We start from the raw sequence: 16,884 nt of genomic DNA, 5'->3' as shown, positions 1-16,884 counted from the left end.
AACTTTCAGGCATGGAATTGCACGTTTGTAGCACTGATGACAGAAGATGATCGTACATTTTCTTTATAGTACGCACTCCAAGAGCATTAGCCTCAAACAGTTCAAAGTTATGTTCTGCTTGAGCTTTGGCCTAATCATAAATGGAAAATAAAAGAAGCTGGAGCAAAACTAAGAATTGACATTTTAGCTATTGTTTGGCTCTTGCATTTTAAAGACAGCGTGTACACACTGTCTGGTAGCTTTGCTTTTCAGAACTAGCAGTACTGCAAGGCAGTTTCTGCCTCTCATCATTTATTCCTGGACACAACCAGTTTTCCTTGAACCACTTCTCCAAAACCTGATCAAAACAGGTATTAACTACCCTGTCCTTTTTAATTAGGCTGACAGTAAAACCAGAAGGATGTACACATCTCCCTTGAAATGATTCCTGACTATAGTCTAAAAGAACAACATTGACTGACAGTGCAACTCAGAAACAAATTAGACCAGTCCAGATGAGTGCACACCTGCCTCTTGCAGTCTCAAAGCAGTTTGAGATGCCGCAAAAGGCATGCTGGGAGCAAAAAAAATGTTCCCTGTGCTGCATATTTGCACAGTGTGCTCTAAATTTGATACCTAGAAATCCAGGTATCAAAAAAAAAAAAAATGGAAAAAAAGTGGGGCAAGACACACTTCTGTAGCATGCTCTTAAGCAACCAGAGGCTGGGGTCTTCCAAAGAGACACCCTGGTAGCTGGCCAGAGCATCTCTACAGCTGCCCCTTGCCCTGGTGCTTCAACACGCTCCTCCCCATGCGGGGCAAAGGGGACCGGTGCAGCCTCCAGTGTGACTTAGACCTTGGGCTACATCCCAGATAAGTAGGGACTGGGGGTGGGGGAGGCAGGAGTGTGGGGCTGTGAGGGTGCAGGGGATGGGGGGAGCTGCTCAGAAGCGGTGAGTCTCCCGCCTGCCCCCTGCACCAAGTAGCTGCCACCCAATTGCTCCACGCAGCAGCATAACCAGGTAGGCAACCAGGGGAATGCTCCCCAGACACGGCCTAACAGGTGTGCTGGAATGGAGCCAGAGGGGCACCAGAATGGGGAACGTACTTAGCACCCGGCCACATCCGACAGAAGTTGACAGCAACTGTAAATGCAGCAGCTGTCAGCCACACAAGGGAAGGGGGAGTGAGGCTGAGAAAGGGGCTCCTGCCTCAGGTTTGCTAGAGGTAACAGGCTCACCCCCAAGCAAGCCTGGCTGAGCCCATGGCCCTGCAGGTATGATTCTGCCTGGTCCCTCTGCCCCCATTCACCTGTGCTCAGCAAATCTCCCGCCCTGCCAACCCACCCCCAACTCCCCTCTGCCCAGGGCATCAAAATAGCATGTTACACCTCTGGCTTACAGCTATGAAGCTAAATCTGGTTTTGCAGAGCACAGCAATCCTCCTTGTACTGAATCACTAACCTACCCACAAAACTACCAGCAACTTCTGCAAGTGTCCTAATAAAGTGTGAAAAGGATTTCCATCAGCATCTCAACAGCACCCCTGTGAGGGAACTTGGAAAAAGACAAGCCTTAATCAAGCCTGGAGGAGTTCACTTGATATATCACACTAAAAATCATGTCCAAGTGGCAATGACAGAGGAGGCGTTATGCAAATGTATCAGGGCTTGGACTGACTCTTGACCATTTCCCTGCCCCACAGGGTTCTGAACAGCGGCCAGAAAACTGATGGGACCATTGTCAGTTGTACTCGGCACTGGGTGCTGCTCCTGTATGGAAAAGTCACGGACAGCAGGAGGGACACTGGAACTGCACATCTGCAGCAGCAAGATGACATCCTGCCTTAGGGCTCAAGGTAGCTAATGCTATTTATGATGTATCATGCTCGGACAGTGGCTCTCAACCTTTTTCAACTCCAGGCTCCCACATCTGACTTGAGCCACCCCAGAAAAATGCCCACTTTTGTTTTTCATTCATTTCACATATTCCTAGACCTTAGGCACAGGTTTTTTTATCATTTTATTAGGACACTTCCACTGGGTGCAGTCAAGTGTCTCATTCCAGGTGCCAACAAACCCCCCGGGCTGTAAGGACTGGCCGAGGCATGGCTGGCTGTTCTGGTTTGCCACCTTTCTGCTCTGAGATTGGGGCGATGGGCAAGATTTCCCTTTTGGGTTCCAAAGTGCTGACATGGTCTGGCAGGGGCTTCCTGGGGGTCCCAAGGCAGCATGATCTTTTCTCTGATATCAGCACACTGCCTGAGAAGGATGTGGTGCCTGGCTGTATCGATGCAGTAGTTTACAGGGTCTCCACTGTTGATCTTCAAGGTATCCATAAACTTCATGGACTTGGCTCTCTAGCCTCAGAGTTTGCCAGACACAAGCACCTCACAACCCTGGGTGCCACTTCCCATGACAAAGTGGGGGACACCCTAGCAGGCTTGGCACACTGCTAAGCCTTCCAGAAGTTTGTAATGCAGCAACTCTGCTTGGGCAATAGTGCACAGATGTCTCATGGCCACCTTCTCAGTGCAGAGCTCAACACTTCCCTCAGAAAAGGCAAACCTCTTCTGCACAACAGCTGTCAGTCGGCGGATACAGTGGCCTTTTCTGCCCTGGACAGTCGGAGCTCTGGTAGCCAGGAGGATCACTTCAGTCCTGGGTGGAGTAACCCTGACCTGGGCAATAGAGCACCCATCTCTGGCCAGTTCACAAGTTCACACAGTTCCCTTTCCCCTTCCACATCCACCTGCGCCTGCATGACAGAGGCCTTTCCGGCTGCACCAAGGGGCACTGTGGGCCAAGGCCACTGGGATCCCAGTTCAGATCCATGCTTCTGCCTCTTGAGCAATCCTGCTAAAGCTGAATTGGAGCCTGCACTATCAGGATTGGTGTCTGCTCTCCATCTTCAGAAATAGCAAAAGCTGGAAGCAAGGTACAGAAGTCAGGCTAAATAATCCTTGTCTTTACTCAGTTTCATACAATTATTCACACCCCTTTTCTGTTAGAGTTTCTGTCCTTTATTCAGGTACAGAGGTGCCCCTTTACTCATCCTTGCACCTAGTTCTGCCTCCGTTTCACCTGTTTTTGTTTCTGAGATGGAAGAGATCTGGCAAAGCTCATCCCAACAGCCAAAATGCCTCCAGCCCCGGGACACGATGACACAAAGATCAAATTCCATTGGCAACTGGTCCCTCCTCACCTTGCACCCATCTCCCATCAGCTGCATGTCTTGGTGCAAAAACACAACGACCGCATTTTGTAAGTGGAGCTCACCGTGCAGTGAAACCCTGTGAAATGTCCCAGCTCCCCTCCTGACCTTCAAGGGCTTGGGCTGGATTTAGTTACTGACTGTGTTCATCCTACTCCTGCCCTCCTTCTGGCAGTGCTGAGGTGGAGGAGAAAGGTGTTCAGTCTTGGCTGTTAAACTTAGTCACGCCTGTAATTAACAAAATGATTAAAGACTGGTTCATTCCACTTTACTTGGAACTGGCAGGTACAAAACACTCCCTACTTTTGTTGGTTTGTTTCTATTTATATTCCTCATGCACTGTTGCACCAGTGCCTTGGCACTGCCAGGTCCAGAGCTGGCTAGGGCACTGCCATCAGTATCATATGAAAACATGTGAGTTCGTATTAACATGATGTCTTATACTGTCAGTAACAAGGGCTGGTGAGAGCACTAGAGATGATCCATTCAGCTGGACAGACGGCCAGTCATTTTCATCTAAATCAACCATTCAAAGTATTGTCTTGCCAGACAAATACTTATGTGACAGGGGAACAGCCCTCTCCAATGAGGAAAATGAAGGTACATTTACACAGAAGCAGGTTGGAGAGGCTGAGCCAAAGCCCCTCATTGCTGACACTCAGCATCCCAACTAATAGAGCTACCACTACATGGTTACAGAAGGATGTAGACATTATTTTCTGCAGAACTGGAGCATGGGAGATTGAGGTTGGATTTTGGAAAGAGCCTTCCAACTATGAGCAGGTCACCTAGAGAGGCTGTGGGATCTCCCTGACTGGAAGCTTTTAAGTGCAGGTCAGACGTTTGGTTTGGATAATCCTGGCTTGAGCAGGATTTGGGCTGGATGGCCTATGTGGAAAAAAAGGGAAGGGGAACTCCAGGCAGGACTAGAGCACGGAGAAGGGGGCAGATAGGTCACAGACAACCTCTCTCAGCAGGAGACATGATCCACAGCTGCTGGGCTGAGCAAGACAAACAGTGAAAACCTTTCTGTGAGATGCAAAATCGGCAGGGCGACAAGATCTTGCACAAGTATGAATGGTCTTTGTAGCCCATGCCAGGCCCTGCTTGTCAGCCTACTTTTTACAATTGCATCACCGCTCCAGGTGTCTGGCCTGCCAGAAAGTGGGTTGCCAAACATTTCCCATTCTCCCAGTCCTCAATATCCTCTTACTCACCACTTGTGGCTCACCCTTCTACTCCTTACTCAACTTCTGAGGACGGGAAACTATTTTTAGGATTTGCCTTTGGATATATCAGGACCTCTAGCTCTCCCTCCTGGATTTCCCACATCAGAGAAGCACAGAAAGTAGCTGCAGGGAAAGGTGATGAGGTACGGCTAGGCTTTGCTCGTCTTGGTAAGATTTGTTGTTCGTATTGATTTACCTGTCTTTGGGGGAGGGGTGAGTTTGGGTGGAGAAGAGAATCTTGCTTTAAAAATACCAGCAATATACCTGCAATGCTGGAGAGAGGCTGGGTGTAGTAGGGCAAGAAGGCATTTGGTGACCCAGCCCCAGCTCTTATCACTCCTTATACTGACAGGTGACCATCGCTTTGGGGAAGTTCCTTTTGTGCTGTTCACATCAGGGACGTGACAAGGCAGGGAAAAGGATTATAAGACACAGCTTCGGCATTTTCACTTCCTAAAAGCATGACACTGAACTTCCTTTTGACCATGTGGCCTCTTGAATTCATACCAGGAAGAGTAGCAGCAGCACCCTGGGAGGGGGTGTAATGAGGCATGCGTCATCAATATAAAAGCTTCTGTGGCATGGGCAGGGAGATGGCACAAATCATCAGCAGTGTGTATGTGAAGGGGATACATCCTGGCAGTCAGAGTTGCTCTCTCATGACTCTGCTTCTCTACTGATTTTCAGGCCTTTTTATCTGCCTTGTGTGTGTTACAAAGCAAGACAGCTAGACCCGTTTTCTCCAGGACATTTCCTCAGAGCAGGCCCAGAGGAAGATTAGCCTGCAGACATCATGCTTGAGGTGATGCAAATACGGACCTGGATTGAGCCAGTGGTTGCTGGTGCCCAGGTAGCCAGCTCATTCTATGACACAGGACTGCTGCTGGTGGTGAAAAACTACTACAACTGGACCAACTCAACCGCCCCAGCACATTTGCTTGAGGACAGACAGCAGAAAGCAGTCTCTAACTTCTACATCATCTACAACTTGGTCCTGGGCCTAAGCCCCTTGGTGTCAGCTTATGGTTTGGCGAAGCTTGGGGACAGAAAGAACAGGAAGATCTCCATCTGCTTGCCCCTCCTGGGCTACCTGGTCTCTAGGGCCCTGCTGCTCCTTTTGATCCTGCTTGAGTGGCCGATCGAGGTGATGTATGGAGCTGCTGCCTTAAATGGCCTGACCGGAGGCTTCACTACTTACTGGGCGAGTGTCATGGCTCTAGGGTCACTGGCCTCCTCGGAGAGCAGGAGGTCTCTGCGGCTCATCATTATCGAGTTGATCTATGGGATGGCAGGCTTCTTGGGAAGCATTGCATCTGGGCACATCTTTGTCCATTTCAACCTCAGCTACCGCCAGGGCACTGTGCTTGTGGCTTGCAGCATTGCCTGCTATGCCTTCTGCCTCACCTACAGCCTCTTTGTCCTTCAAGTCCCCAAACTGGAAGGTACCCACCCAGCTTTGGCAGATAACAGCAAAGCCAAGGATGTAAATCAGCTTGACAGCCCACTGCCACCTGATGAAAGGACTGTAGGGAGTTGGGGCTCCTGTGAGAAGGAAGGCCACACACCTGTGATGCCCTCGAAACTCATCATCGCCATGCTCTTTGTGGGGGCTGTCATGTATGACCTAGCGGTTGCGGGAGGCATAGACGTGCTCCAGCTCTTTGTGCTCAAGGAACCTTTAAGTTGGAACGGGATTCAGGTTGGCTACGGCAATGCCGCTGGCTACGTGATCTTCCTCACCAGCTTCCTGGGAGTGTTTCTGTTCTCCAAATACTTAAGGGACACTACCATGATCACGATCGGCATACTGTCTTTCAGTACTGGCATTCTCATCATGGCCTTTGTGCGAAGGACTTTCCAGTTCTACATCGGTGAGTTAAACTGCTCTCTGTAGCTGGCTGCAGCCACGGGCTATGAACGCTGATGATTTAATATACCAGGTGTTGCCAGACAGGCTGAGAAAGGCAGTGGTCGAGGGCATTGGGGGGGGGGGGGGGGGGGGGGGGGGGGGGGGGGGGGGGGGGGGCAGGGCACAGGGATTTTTAACTGGTCTGCTTCCTCATAGGGTAAAGCACAGGGCTGTTTATTTCACTGAAAACCTCAGAGCAGGAAATGCTGGGCATCTGGGGGTGAAATTCAAACTTGCTTCCAAAAGAAATCTTCCAGCTTGAGTAAATTATTCACCCACACAATCTTTCCTCAGGTTTTAACCATCAGGGAGCCAAAACTATGCTCAGTGTGATAAACCACATCCTCCTCTTCTGCCTCTCCCTTTCCACACACTCAGTATTCTCACAGCCATCGTTGCTGTCGTGTAACAAGGGGGTTCACACCTCCGGCAGGTGGCCAAAGGAGTGACCAAAGCAGACCTATGACCCCTTTCCTTCTCAGATGGAGGCAGGCCTGTGATCCCAAGTTGCAATTCTCAAACCCTCAACTAAAATTTAGCACATGTGTAGCCCCTCACAACTAAGTGTTCATTTCAGGACCCTCTTTCCCCCTCTCCTTGTTGGATTAATATTGTTCAACCCTATGTTCCAAGACTGAGGAGGGGTTAGAGCATTTTAGCTATCCATTTTTAAAACATCCCATGTTTGTTTTAAGCACTAACTAATGCTCAGAACTTTTAAATAGACTCTGTCCCACTTCAATATGTAATTAGTGCAGGGTGTGTAAGAGTTAAAATCCTTCACAACCATGAATGCAAGCCAAACAACATAGCTGAGAAACTATGTGAACTATTGCTTTGCATAAGAGCTGGCCTTAGGCAATGATGATGAAAAGTTTGTTTACTCCGACAAAGAAGAAACAGAGGCATCTAATGTCTTGTGTTCATAGAGCTAGATTCTTTTGGGGCAGAGAAAGGGAGAGGATGGAACAATGATAAGACATATGGCTGATAGAGAAATTTAGACATTTGAGATCCGGTCACATTTTAAAATGTACCAGCATTTTATCCCCTAATATATTACACTGAAATTAAATGGACAGGGAGTAGACATGACAATAGCCAGACCCCCAAACAGACAGGGACTAACTTGAAATCATGAGAAAACGGTCAGACAGGGAGCCATATAGTCCATCTAGTCCAAAGCCTGCTCGAGTCAGGATCAATACAACCAAGTCTGACATGCACTTAAAAGTTTCCAGGACAGAGAGATTTCACAGCCTTTCTATGTAACCTGCTCTAGTGCTTAACGACCCTTTTAGGAAGAACCTTCTAACTATGAATTCAAACTAAATCTCTCACACTCCAATTCTGCACGGGAAAAAAGACTACATCCTTGTGTAACCACGTGGTGAAAGCTTATTTTATGAAGAGACAAAGGCCACGACATGCAGCCCATACATTTCTTTGTTAGAGTATTCACACAACCATAGTATTGAGGGACAGCATGCTCAGCATGCCTTTTGTATCAATGCAAAAGAGTATGGAAAGGCCACTGGAAGCCATTCCTTATGAAAAGAGGTCAGAGTATTAGATGTGTAGCTGAAAAACCAAAAGATCAAGTGAGCCTTCTAGGTGGTTTGATTTATTCCACACATAAGTGAAATCCACTTTGGGGATGAGGCTTTCAGAAGGTAAGACAACCAAAAACACAAGTGCAGCCAGTTTAGCTAGATTCTATCACTCACCTGTGGTGCTGCTTGGTTTGTAAGATGCTAATTACTTGTAGGGTGACAGCACCCAAGAACCCTAGCCCTGGCCCATTACCCACATGCGTTAGTGCTACACACAAGAGAAAAAGAGTTCTTGCTCCTACAGCCTTACAACTGGTTTGTCCTTCTACCAAAAGGACAAACCAATGCCAGAGGCATCTCTCCAGTAAAGAAGCTGAATAGAAGAGTCATCTGGGGGCTCTCGTCCATTCAGCTTGGTGGAACCATGCTCCAGTTCAATGAGCGTGCATGTTGTTGCTTGACTTTGCAGAGTAACTCTTCTAGCTGCCACCTGGAGCAGGCTTCTTCTTCCCACCAGACAACTGCTGGAATGGGACAAAAATCTACACTGCATCATATTTTAAAATATCACAGGACCACAAGCGAGCCAAATAAAACTTATGTAACAGAACCATACTGTACAATTTACTAGGTGATCTGCAGTAAATTGCTGTTGCTTGTGAACTATATGAACTGCCTGCTCTTCAGGGGTAGAGCATTAGGGAACAGGCTCTTTTAACAGGAAATAAGTCTTCCCTTTTATTTTTACAGCTCGGGCAGTGATGTTGTTTGCACTCGTTCCTCTACCAACCATCAGATCGGTGTTGTCCAAACACATAGAAGGATCATCCTACAGTGAGTATACTGATTTCAGTGTTGGGGGGGGAAGGAGAACACCCTCAGCTGAGTCTCTGGCAATTAGCACGGTGTGCAAGAGCAAGTTATGTGGTAATTGCTGCCAACTGCAAGCTGTATAATAAAATCATAGCAATCAGAACCCAGGAAAGCCATCTGCAAAATTAGGTTGTTTTGTTCAGGGCACCCTGCACAGACTTCTTCAGTTGCTTATCCACTTAAGACAGCCCAAACAGCGCTTTCCCCACATACTCTAGGAGATCACTGAACACCAATGCATCCAGCTCAGAGAAGGGGAAGGAAATATTTAGGCAGTTCCATCAGTGAAAAACTTTGATGCTATAGGATGAACAGGGGGTGAGTGGATCATCTGTCACCCTGTTCCCTCCTGTTAGTGTCTCCTTCTGTTTTTAGACCCGTTTTCAGCTACCACAGCCAGAAGGTTTATTATGACAGTTATGAATATTATGCCATTTTAGTCTGGTTTTTACATATGTACTTTTTAGTTACCTTCCTGAAGAAAACTAGTGGGCTGTAGACATTCAAACATGTAGCTTTGCCACCAAGTACAATGTCTAGCAAAAGTGATGCTTGTATAAAAGCTCTCTCTGGAAGGAATTTAGAAATTGAAGGGAAAAAAGGGATAATGCGTTGGAAGTTATCAATTAAAGCTACTTTAATTAACATGTAAATAACTCAAAACAGAGATATATTTCATGTAAAGCAGATGAACAAAAGATGTCTCTTCCTTGATATAATAAAGTGAACCAGGCATTCCTGGATACTGTGTTCATCAGCATGTCCGTTTTCATAGTCATCCTTTTCTTACTTTTTCTTTAGAACTCCCACTTGGCTTCTCCACTTTGAATGAGTTAGTCATTCAACTGACTTTTTAAATCACCTTCCTAGCAGTTTATATTATATGACCTTAGGTTAAAAACTAGTTTATTATGCCAAAAAACTTGGCTCAGCAGCTTAGCTAGCAATTCAGTAATTTTCTTTTCTTTAGTACTCTGGCAGAAAACTTCCACTTCAAGAATCAGAACAACCCTTTTGTCAGTATTGTAGTAGGTCTCAGGAGTTTGACTGACATAAAACCCCTCCCATAACAGGATCAGCCCCAGATCTCCTTTGATCCTGCAAAAGATGCATGGTTTGAATCAAACCTTTCCATTTGCACCTGATCCTAAGTTGTGGAGGTGTACAGTGCTGGGTTTTTGGTTTGACTCATTATCTAGCAGCTAAATTCAGACCCTGGGAGTATTTGCTAATGCAGTCTTATTCTAAGCCCCACCTCTGCTTATGAAACTAAATTTGTGTTCATGACAACAGCTCACTGTGAGCAGCATAATGACCTCTATGGAGGATTAAGAACTGGTTGGGGAGAAACTAAACTCTTGCTACATACAAAACAGCCCTTACTTAAGCAACCATTTTACAGTTTTTCCACCTCCAAAGAACCAGCTGCCAGGTAGGACTGAAGCTATGGACAACCTTATGATTGATATACTAATAGCATTTGCTATAGATACAAATGCTTATGGTGTAGCTGTTCCATTAGGTTGCTTATATTGCTATGGAAGAATACAAAGTCTCCTGTAGGGACAAGTTACATCCCAAGAGCTCCTGTCAGCATCGTTTGAAATTGATGCAGTTATTGCATCTGCCCATATTCAAAGCCTCATTTAAGACAGGGCAGTTCCCAAGTGAGAATGGCTGCTTGCACAGTTTCCAAGCCATCCAAAAGACCTTTCAGTAACTTTGGCATGTCCACAGATGCTCTTTCAGTGAGTTCATATACACTTTGGCTGGTAGCAATGACTTATCTGTTTGTTTACAGCCAAGGCATTTGTCCTGCTGCAGCTGGCATTAGTGATCACTGGAGTGGTGACATCCACACTCTACAACAAAATATATCAATGGACACTGGACTGGTACAGCGGCTTCTGTTTCATTTTGTCTTGCATCATCGGTTGCCTAAGTATCATCCCCATCAGGTAAGGAGCAGGAAGGTTTCAATTTGGAGGGATTTCCCCTTAAGGTGCCTTGCTTTAAAAAAAAAAGGTAGAGGAATGCAAAGGGCTGGAAATAGGGTGGATATAGGGCATGTGTCCTTCTGCCTATGAAGGAATGAACAGGGCATTTGGGAGATTGTTTGTTTGTTTTTAAGGGATCCTTGCAGGGCAGAGGTAAATCAGGATTTTTACAGTAGCTAGAGAGAGTTGCCAAATGGAATGCAAGAGATGCACAGCCATAAGTGACAGTTTTCATGCAATCTGGCCCCGGAAAGCAGTCTACAGCTGTGACCAAACAGAAGTGCATGGCTGCAGACTGCTTTAAAAGGGCCCAATCCTGTGACCATCCAAACCTTCATTGCATGAGGGTTCAGACAAACATGCTCCAATACTGAGGGCATTCTGTAACTTGTGCCTGCTGAGCTCCACGGCTGGGGAACCCCAAGAACAAGCTCCCTCTGCTCCCTTTCCCCCTCCCATCCTGCACACAGTGCCTGGGCTGGGCAGGGGGAGTGGCATTGCTGCAGGCTTGAAGCTGCAATCCCCAACTCCCAGACCAAACAGCAAGCTTCTGTTGGGCTCGGGGGAATTGCTGCAACTCTTAATACTTCCTGCAAAGTGCTACGAATTGCAATGGGGAGCAGCTCCTCTGTCTGCACCCAAGAAGAGTTGAGAGAATGGATGCACGCAGGAAGGATGCTTCAGCAACCTCTTTTTAAAATGGTCACTAAACTGTTAAAACAAGGCTCTCTCCAAATACAGGTTTAAATAAAGGAAGGGAAAGGATTTAAGCAAATATGAAGTGATATTGCCTCAGGAAGCAATCCTAGAAAAGCCAGATTTGCTGTTTCTGAAGTAACTAGCAAGTGAAGGGACAGAAATTTCAAGTCATCTTTACCCAGCTGGGGAGGGGGTGCAGGGGGGAAAAGAGTGTGCGCGAGTTAGGGTGACCTGCAGTATTCTATAGGGAAGACGAGAATCTCATCTGCTCATAGATTTCTCTCCCTAAGAGGCTGCCTATACACATGCTCCTTGGTGTCTTAGCTAGAGCACATCAGGGCAGACTCCATTAAATTAAGTCCGCTACACATTCTAATTACAGTGCTCCAGCATCTTGGGCATTAAGCCCCTGCACATTTTTAGATGATTGCGGGGTACTTTCTTGCTATCTGTGGCCATTTTTAAATATGCAGGGGGCTTAATACATATGACGAGACATTTTAATTGAAATGGCTGCCTGGGAACTACTCTAAAACACCAGCACCTCCAAGCATGTGTATAGGCACCCAGAGTTTTTACAGCCATAGAAAGACAGAATTATAGAAAAATAGGGATCAAAGGACCTTTGGAGGGCATCTAGTGCAACTCCCTGATTGAAGCAGAATAATCCATATCCAAACTATTCTACAGAAGTCCTTGTCCAACCTATTTCTAGAACTACATAATCCTGCTGCACACCTAAAAATATTAAAAGCATTGGTGATGTGTAGGGGGTGCATTAAGGTGCACATGCACCCCACGAGATTGGTAGTGCACCCCTGCAAAAAAAGAAAAAATGCTGCTGACACTGCCGGTGGCACCTATGTGCAGTTGTTGCTTACCACCCCCACCTTCTGACTGTCTGCCAGCAGTCCCTGATTGCCACTGGCTGCTGCCATTGGCAGCATCTGCAGGTCATCACTGCCCACTGGTTGGCACTTGCCACCCCCCTCCCCACCCACCACTCACAGCACCACAGCTGCCTGTTGGAGCTCATGACCGCTGCCACCACTGCGAGCTCGCCATGCCCCCCCAACCTCTGGGGTCACATGGCATTCATGATTTAAGAAGTATCCTTACATGCCACAGGTAAAGTAGGGGGGAGAGGGCTGTTGATAACAACCCTCACAACTGTGGGATACAATACTGAAGAGATCCAAACAAGTGGGCCATAGCACTTGCCTCCAAAAGACAAGAACAGAAAAACCTGTTTGCACCAATCTGACCAGTGTAAAATTCCTTCCTGATCCAGAATGTGAGCAAGCAAGGCAATTAGTTTTGCAGAATGGGATGGGTCAAGCTTCAATAAAAGCTTGAGAAGGTAAAGATTATTTTTTAAAAAACAAACAAAAACAAAAAACCACCACACACAACTCATGACTAAACCTGCCAGATAAGGAAATACAATTGCCTCTTATGTTTAAGTGACAGAAGTTCAGATACATTGCAATGAAGAATTTAAAGCCATTTTGGGGATAGAAGAAGAGAGGAAATAGAGCCAAGACATCTTCTCTGTAGTGCTTGAGGGGGAAGTGTGGGGAGCAAAAAGCTTCTGCTTTTTAAAATAACTTGAGCAACATGGTGGTGAAATGACACAAATCTTATGAGCTGAAAAAAAAGTTAACAGCCTTTGTGATGCATTAGTTTCCCTTCTCACAAAAGCCACATTGGCCTTCTGTCCCAACCCCCGACAAAAATCAGAAGCCAAACTAGACAAGTCCACTTAATGTTAGTAAGAGGTGGGAAGAACAAGCAGACATTCATGTTGTTGTCACCATCTGGTCTGCCTGCCTGGCTGGCCAACATGATACATGTCAAGAGACTCATGCAAGAAGTTAATGTACAATGGGTACAGTGTAGTGTATACCACCATCAGAATAGGGCATTTGTATTCAGGAAAGAGATTGCAGGCAGAAATATTGTCAGATCTGGGCCAAAACCCAGATAAGCATCGCCTCAGTTTTTTTTCACACTAGTGCCATACAGGGATAATAGGTACATACAAGTGACAGTTGCAGCATTAGCATAGTGGAAATCCACTTTTGACAAGTTTTTTACTAAGTGGAAGCCAAGACAGCCATGATATAGCTGTCTGTAGGGAACGGCTAGCAACTGACTCTTCATTGCCTCTTATAAAAATGTGAGATTATCCGTTAGCTTCTGCCACCATCCAGGAACAAGAGAGAGTCTTCCTACAGCTATTCCCCATCACTCATTCTTATGATCAGTCTGTGTAGAAGTGACAGTTGCCTTTAAGAACGCAATGGTCATTAAGTGACATTACAAATCTATAGAAGCAGATGTATAGTTAAGGATTGACATCATGGAATATAGCTAGTCAAGAAACAGTGCAAAAGCAGCCTGTGAGAAGCCAGAATGGTCTACTTTCAAGATCTCAGGTTAAAGCCAAAAGGCAGTTGAAGAGGATGAAGAAGATTAATATCTCATCCCATTCTCATAATGAAATTAAGAGGCTGCAACTTAGATGATTACACAGTCTGGTGGGTGGCAAATTGGCTGGGGGGCAGGGGTGTTGCACCCAGAGAGTGGTGGTGGGTGGGCCGCTATTGACCTGGAAGGACAAGGGCTGTCCTTGGACCTGTACTCTTCAATGTCTTCAGTGATTTGGATGTGGGTATGAAATGTACTCTGTCCAAGTTTGCAAACGATACTAAATTGTGGGGGTGAAGTGAACACACCAGAGAGTAAGGAATGATTGCAGGCAAATCTGGATAGGTTGGAGTGGGTAGTACACAATAGGATGCAGTTCAACAAGGACAAGTGCAGAGTGCTGCATCTAGGGCACAAAAATATCCAACACACTGACTGGCTGGGGAATGACCCTTAGCAACACAGAAGCAGAAAGGGATCTTGGAGTCATAGAGGACTCTAAGATGAACACAAGTCAGTGTGATGACAAATCTAACTGCAAAAGCTAACTGCACTATATCATGCATCAGCAGATGCATGACAAGCAGATCCAAGGAGGTGAATACTTCTTCTCTATGCAGCATTGGTCAGACTGCAGTTGGGAGTACTGCATCCAGGTTTGGGAACCATACTTTAAGAAGGATGTAGATAACCTGGAGAGGGTCTAGAGGGCCACTTGTGTCATTAAGGATTTGCAGGCCAAGCCTTATGAGGAGAGACTAAGGGAACTAGATTTCCCCAGCTCTCTTGCTGAGGCTGAAAGGTGATCTTGTGACTGCCTACAAATTCATTAGGGGAGGGCAGCAAGGAACCAGAGATGTTCTGTTCACCAGGGCACCTCTTGAGGTAACAAGGAACAATGGTCACAAACTGACAGAGCAGGAAGAACTTCACGGTAAGGGTGGCCAGAATTTGGAATGGGCTTCCAAGGGTGTGGTGCTCACCCCTACCTTAGGGGTCGTTAAAAGAAGGCTAGATAGGCATCTGGCTGAGGTCATCTGACCCCAGCACTTTCCTGCCCAGGACAGGGGGGTCAGACTCAATGACCTGTTGAGGTCCCTTCCAGCCCTAGCATGTATGAATCTATAGCACTGCAGCTTTTACATGTAGTTTGAGTGGGCCCCTCTGTATACAGTGAGGCTGCTCCAACACATTGCAATTACAGGTATGGCAATTACCACACAAGCATCACATCCATCAGTGTCCCCATGCTGAAAAGTGGTGGAAGTACTTCAGCTAAAGTGTGTTGAATGAGCTTATTTAAAAGCATCCCCACTGCCATTTTTCAGCATGGTGACACCGATGCATCTGATAACCAACGTGCTTTAAGTAAAGCAACTCTTGGAGCCACTGTAATTAGTGCCCCCCCCACACACATGCATAAATGCCTCGTGATTAACATTTGCTTCTTTGTCCATCTCTTGTACAGCATTGTGGCCTTCAAGCAACGTTCAGCATCTGGTTCCTTTAAAGTTCTGACAGACTGACACCATGTAGTGGAAATTTTTTTGAGCACTGGAGCCATGAGGCAGGGTGGAGGAGCACCCTGGCTTACTGCCTCAGAGGACTTACAAGAAAATAGAGAGAACTGGGTCTGCCACTTTAGTCCCTGTGGTTTAAACAGAAATTGCTAGCAATCCTCATAAAAAGAACCGTGCCAGTGGTAACCATGTGACAGCACCATCTCAAAAGTAGCCAGCAGGCCAAGCACAAAGCACTTAATAGGCATAAACCCACTACTCACCAACAGGAAGACTGCCCTACTGTTTTTACAGAGAATGGTTGCAGAAAATGTTTCCAAGTTAGTTCATCATTACATTTCAGATAGTGTAAAAAGGGAAACTGTCACTGCAGCTAGTAGGTCCACCCCCCTCCAGTTGCCACTGTAATTGGAAAGTTCATTCATTTCAGTGATTGCAAAGAACTGAAGTATAGGGCTTGGACCAAGTTGTTAGATAGATTTTGAGGTGGTGGGGCAAAGGTTTGGGAACAGAAGAGGGGTGCAGACCATGCCAGAGTAAACACTTTATCCACTGAAAAACCCCTTAAGACATTTTCAGGGACTTTAGATTAGGAAAGTGTTAAGGAGCATCAGAAGTTAAAAAACGCACAAAAAACCCCACACAGTTCTTGACCAGGGTGCAGAGCAAGTGCATTAATCCACATCATTCAAAAAGGCTACTGTGGAGGGGTGGGGCGTTGACTAAAGATGATCCATCAATAACTTGGTATTCAAAGTCTTTATACCTATTTGAGCAGAGACTGACAAATCTAGGAAGAGTCCTTCAATGGTTACTCAAGAAAAAAAAAAGACACCATGAGGAGTTGGAAGGAAAAAGGAAAAAGACACGCACTAACCCAAAACCAAACCCTAGTGTAGTTCTAACCTTAAAAACACTTTTTCCTGGAAAATGAGGAATAGAAACTTACTGAAATACAGCAGCAGCTGAATAGAAGACAAAAAGGTGGCAAAAGGGGAAGTTTTAAGTTCCTTAGGGCATAGTTTCGGAAAGGACCTGAGCAGATCGAGTCTGACCCCCTGCCATGGCAGGAAAGAGTACTGGGGTCAAACCACCCCAGCAAGGTGATTGTCTAGCCTCATCTTAAAGACCCCCAGGGTAGGAGTCAGCACCACTTCCCTTGGAAGTTGGTTCCAGATCCTAGCTGCCCTGACCGTGAAGTAGTACCTCCCGATATCCAGCCTGAATCTACTCTCATTCAACTTATGGCCGTTATTCCTCATTACTCCCAGTAGTGCTCAGGGGAACATGGACTCTTCCATTCCCCACTGGTCTCCCTTGGCCAATTTATAGATAGCCACCAGATCCCCCCATAGCCTTCTCTTGTGAAGGCTGAACAGGTTCAGGTCTTGTAGCATCTCCTTGTAGGGCCTGCCCTGCTGCCCCCTGATCATGCAAGTGACAGGGACTGCTATTCTATTTGGGGGGGAGGAGGGGGTGTCAG

General features: G+C 46.4%; 1 protein-coding gene and 1 pseudogene across 1 annotated transcript; one reads left to right on the top strand and one right to left on the bottom strand.

Annotated features, from left to right (window-relative positions):
* Positions 1-1,553: 1,553 nt before the first annotated feature.
* LOC109297362 lies at positions 1,554-2,418 on the bottom strand (annotated as a pseudogene).
* Positions 2,419-2,720: 302 nt separating this feature from the next.
* Positions 2,721-16,220, top strand: SLC46A2 (solute carrier family 46 member 2). The gene is made up of 4 exons (XM_019517062.1): positions 2,721-6,291; positions 8,633-8,716; positions 10,557-10,713; positions 15,350-16,220. Exons 1-4 carry the CDS (start codon positions 5,214-5,216, stop codon positions 15,405-15,407), a joined length of 1,377 nt encoding a protein of 458 aa, XP_019372607.1. The 5' UTR covers positions 2,721-5,213; the 3' UTR covers positions 15,408-16,220.
* Positions 16,221-16,884: the final 664 nt, after the last annotated feature.

Source organism: Gavialis gangeticus, unplaced genomic scaffold (genome assembly GCF_001723915.1).
Source record: "Gavialis gangeticus isolate Ggan-Ray unplaced genomic scaffold, GavGan_comp1, whole genome shotgun sequence".
Classification (NCBI taxonomy): Eukaryota; Metazoa; Chordata; order Crocodylia; family Gavialidae; genus Gavialis; species Gavialis gangeticus.
The sequence above is the reverse complement of the archived record's forward strand: the minus strand, read 5'-3'. Positions and strand labels throughout refer to the sequence as shown.